General features: G+C 37.9%; 1 protein-coding gene across 2 annotated transcripts in view; it reads right to left on the bottom strand.

The window, feature by feature from the left end:
* Positions 1 to 546: 546 nt before the first annotated feature.
* LOC122073249 (aspartyl protease family protein 1-like) overlaps positions 547 to 4,733 on the bottom strand; it is a 5,380-nt gene continuing 1,193 nt past the window's right edge. For both annotated transcript variants that reach the window (XM_042637798.1, XM_042637797.1), the window contains 8 exons: positions 3,552 to 3,793; positions 3,146 to 3,370; positions 2,891 to 3,026; positions 2,740 to 2,813; positions 2,560 to 2,659; positions 2,414 to 2,474; positions 1,156 to 1,227; positions 547 to 1,048 (listed from right to left, as the gene is read on the bottom strand). In XM_042637798.1, coding sequence (XP_042493732.1) covers positions 870 to 1,048; positions 1,156 to 1,227; positions 2,414 to 2,474; positions 2,560 to 2,659; positions 2,740 to 2,813; positions 2,891 to 3,026; positions 3,146 to 3,370; positions 3,552 to 3,793 — 1,089 coding nt within the window. In that variant the 3' untranslated portion in view covers positions 547 to 869. The remainder of the gene's footprint in view (positions 1,049 to 1,155; positions 1,228 to 2,413; positions 2,475 to 2,559; positions 2,660 to 2,739; positions 2,814 to 2,890; positions 3,027 to 3,145; positions 3,371 to 3,551; positions 3,794 to 4,733) is intronic.

Genomic DNA, 4,733 nt, shown 5'->3' with positions numbered 1-4,733 from the left:
GGGTTGGATTAGAAAGACGTACTGGTGCACAAGATTCTTGCATGTGCGAGATTCAGGGATAAGAACTACGCAGTCTTACCTCTAGATTATTAAAAGACTGTTTTGACAGTTTAACCACCAAATCTCAACATTCGTACCTTACCGTTGGAACAAGCCACTTACAGTTGGAGTTTAACTATCACAGAAACATGGAAAAATTCTCAGATTTTGCAGAGCATGTTGTAAAAAATGATGCTGAGATTGTTCAGATTTTTAAGGTTTTAGCTTCCAAGGCCATGCAAATGAGACCCAGTCTGTTGATTTCGGGAGACATTGTAAATAGTCCTTCTGTCTTTTAATTTATTTTGTCCTTTTTATCATTAAAAAAAAAGGACTGAATTTTCCTGAGGCCACGGTGAATGGGCATCAGTTCATCGTGGCCCATCGGAAGCTTACAATAGGGGGGGGGGAGATAGGGGATCACATCCTGACCGTGTTTTCCTTAACCGGGCGGTGAAGGAAAACTTTATGAATAAATAAAAAAAAAAAGCTTGAAGCCCAAAACACTGAATAAAATAACAATTTAATGATCATACAAAAAATCAAAGTATCAGAAGGTTCAAATACAATAATACAATACCAAGCACTGCTTCCCTCTCTATCTGAGCTCCACCCTACAGTCCTACATTACAGGGTATCCTGCAAATGATTATTGCTCATTGTGTACAACCAATCGTATGAAAAATAATCCAGTGGCAATCTTCGGAAGGAAGACTGCACCAACAAGAGCCCCCCTTTCCCAGGTAAAACTGGAGATCTATGAATATAAATATATACACACCATGGGTTGCTCCTGACTAAGCTAACTTATTACACTGAGAAAAGAATAATCAGATAAGGACGAATAATACAAGAAAATATATCAAAAAATGGAAGTGGCGGGATGCCGCTGAAGAAGAATCACTCCCGCTTGACGGTGCACCTCCTGGAGGTTCCACGGCAGTGGCAGAAGGCACAAAGGAAGAGTTGGGTTGTGTTGTTGTAGTACTAGTATACTTGGTATCGTAACCTGGGGTGAGGCAAAATGACAAACAGGGAAATCTCTCAGCTTAAATTTAACCCTTCTTGACTAAGCATATGTGGTTAAAATATATGTAACTGCAAAATGATACTCACAATTAGATTGCTTCCATCCCAAAACTGATTTTTCACGATCAAATACGATAAGGTAGTTAGTCATGAAGTTCTCTGCACAAAACCAAATTGTTTTGTAAGCAACAATCACCAAACATAAATGCAAATGATAAACTGATGGTACCAGAACCTGCGAAACCACATGCATAAACAACCAAACACAATCATCAAAAGAATGGGAAACCCTCCCCCTTAAAAGAATAAATGGCAAACACCCAGGACAAACACTCTGAAAACAAAATAGAAGATTTACAATAAGATAAATGGTTTTGTGCACCGGGAGGGGGGGAGGGGGGAAGCAATGCAGTTCACAATAAAGAACCATGGACAAACCCGGAAAAATAGATTTCATACAGTGCATAAATGTCAATTAACTTGGCATCATCGACTAAAGAGTCGAAGGTAAATCTTCATCGATATAAGTTGAAATCGTGAGTCATGACTGTAAAAGGAAATTATATTGTCTAATTGCCTAAGCCACAGGTTACCCAATGAGACTTGCCTGTATGCACTGGCACCAATGCAAGCACTCAAAACCAACCTCCTCAGGACTTTCCATTTACTTTTGGAAACTGAAAACTCCTAAGAAGTTCTACCAACTGTGGGTGTGTTTGACTGGAGGTCTATGAACTGGTTTCCATTTTCACATACACCACAGCGCCACTAATTGGACTGGTTTCTGAACTAGTCTCTGTATAATGCATGATGGTACAACACCACCATACACTCTCATAACCCATGGCTCCTTTAAACAAACCCACTTTGACCCCACATTGCCCAAATGGTTGAAAAAATGACGGGTGGAATACTGGAATGATTTCATTTACACTTTTACAGTTGTGATTTGACGAGGTTTAGAACATTGTTTTGTGTAAAAATATTTTTGCATACATATTTAAAAAAAAATCATATTGCATACACATTAACAATGCAAGCAAGAAGATAAAACTAAATATCCCCCAAATAAGAAGATAAAAAAGATTAACATTGTGGTTTCCAGGAGATGCTTTGGCTCTCTCTCTCTCTCTCTCTCTCACACACACACCCCCCAAGAGAGAGAGAGAGAGAGAGAGAATATGAAGAGGCATAAACACCGATTACAAAAGTTTCATTGAATTTGGGCATCAAAAAATATCATTATTCCAAGTAAAGTGTTGGCATTATTTGTGATGAGAATCTCCCTCCACTGGCCCCCTAAAACAAAAATTTAAGGAAAAGGACAAGAAAAAAAAACACTTACGTCCAATGATATTCACATCAGTACTCTTAACAAGAGCCAAGCAATAATATGTAATCGTACTCTGCAACATCAATTCAACAGTAATGAATATGTTTGAAATAGAAACAGGAGAAGAAACTGCTGTAATAGAAACTATATCTCATTACCCCATTGACGGAATAAATTATGGGATCATAAACTTGATACTGGCTTCCACCTCCCATTGTTAGATTCAGTGAAGGTACCGTTATGTTTTCAGAAGTTGAACTGCATATTTTCAAAGGAGTCATGACTTGGGCATCCAAGATGAAAACAAATACATATCAGCTAAGATTTCAGATAAAAACCTTGGGGAATAGCAATATTCGAAAGTACTGTTTGGATCAGTAGGCTGACGTTTGTCTTTGACTTGTGCATTAAACTGCAATGAAGCAAAACTTTCACCATTACTACTAGAATGTAAACACACTAATGAATTTGAATACTCAAAATACTTACACTCTCAGCAAGTGTCGTATAGACTGGATCTTTTAAGTACGTGAATGAGGTACCGGTGTCAAAAATTGCAGTCAAACTAACATTCGTGACTTTTGTCCCCACAGTTATTTGAGTTACACTGATATTATATGTTGGGCTGGGATACAAATAACAAGAAGAAAATATCAGCATAACAATAATCCCCTTTCCGTCAGCACTAGAATCAAAAAGATCAGCAATAGAAATGCCATAAGCAGAAAAGGAAATGACGCTCACTTTGATTTCATAGCGTTGAATGGAGTTTCTGCTTGGTCAGTGCTACCTTTGTCACCAAAGTTGATTCTTCCGACCCCATCATCTCCAAAGCACATGGAGAAAGAATTTGCGGTCTTGCCTGAACTTGATAACAGGCTAGGGACAGAGAGTTTATCCATACCAAGTCCAAATAGACCATTGACGGCAGCACCGTCCAAAAAAGAGCCGGTCTGAACCCGACCGCAGCTGCACAAACAATGTAAGATTATCAGATCAAACAAGGTGCCTAACACCCCTCCCCCTACTAAATATATGCTTAATGCTACAAAAGCAAAAGATGGAAGAAAAAGATGGACTTTTCTTCAAACACTTATGATAGCAGCTCAAGATTTTGAATGGACTCAAGAAAATGTGGATAGTTACGTACCCAAATGTAATGCGTGCATCAACAGCTTTTGGATTACTATAATCTGTAGTCATGTGCAATACATCCTCAACAAGATATCCACTAGATGAAGTAATGGCAGAAAGATAGGCAACTTGATAAGGACATGTGTCGCTTTGCCCTGTTAAAGTGCATTGGTCTTGTTGTTCACACAAACTGCTGTTACAGGGGACCTGTTCGCTCGTTGATGATGCACTGGGACTGTAAATGTTTAGATCTACCTCCTGTACAACATGATTTTATTAGGGAGAACCATAAGAAAGCGCTTTTGACAAGAAGTGTAAATTTTAAAAAGTACAGGTATCAGAAATATAATCAAATCAAGATTCTACTGAACACTTGGTAAAAAAATTAAAGGTAAATAGCCAGACTGGAAACAAAAGTAGTTAGTGGAAGTGAAGACTAACAAACAATCGCAGATGTCTTATCTTGTAAACCATTTGTCCAACGACAGATATAGGACTCTTCTGTGGTATTTGACAACAATCAAATTCTTGTTCTTGTATGTATATTATGATACCATCCTCCATCTAGCAAACAATCACTAGATGAGCAATTCCTCGAACTTACCAAGTAGACTGGAACAAAATTTTGTTTTGGAAATACAGATGTAAACCACCATCTGTGTTTACATACATCTACACATAATGTCCCTCATTCTACATAATTGTTTCTGTATTTTGTTTATGTTAAAGAACAAGGAACTGTGGGTAATTACTACTTTGGCCTCCAGATAAAATCTACAATCAACCATATTATGCATCAGAACAGTACTGCACCTTTACAGCTAGCTGTAGCTAAATATGGATAATAATCACCTTCTCCATAGATTACAGACTCAAAGATGTATCTTCTCCATATCTAGATGCTTACTAACATGTAGAGATAAATCCCTAGAACTACAGAACTAATGCCTATAAGAGAATAAAAGCAACATGCAATAGCAATATCACTCCACTGAATATTAACCATGTAGAAAATTGTTTTATATGTTAGTTGAATAAAAAAAATGTTTCTATCGGTGCCATTAAAAAAAAAAAAAAATGAAATTTGAGCAGGAGGCCCTAAGGTTTATCTGCCCACAAAATTTTCCATTTGAGCAGCCATTTGGCTGATATTTGTGCTGCCTTGGAGAACTCTTCCCCCCACCACCCCCCACGCACC

Source organism: Macadamia integrifolia, chromosome 3 (genome assembly GCF_013358625.1).
Source record: "Macadamia integrifolia cultivar HAES 741 chromosome 3, SCU_Mint_v3, whole genome shotgun sequence".
In the NCBI taxonomy this organism is placed as follows: Eukaryota; Viridiplantae; Streptophyta; class Magnoliopsida; order Proteales; family Proteaceae; genus Macadamia; species Macadamia integrifolia.
This window is presented reverse-complemented; position numbering and strand designations above follow the sequence as displayed.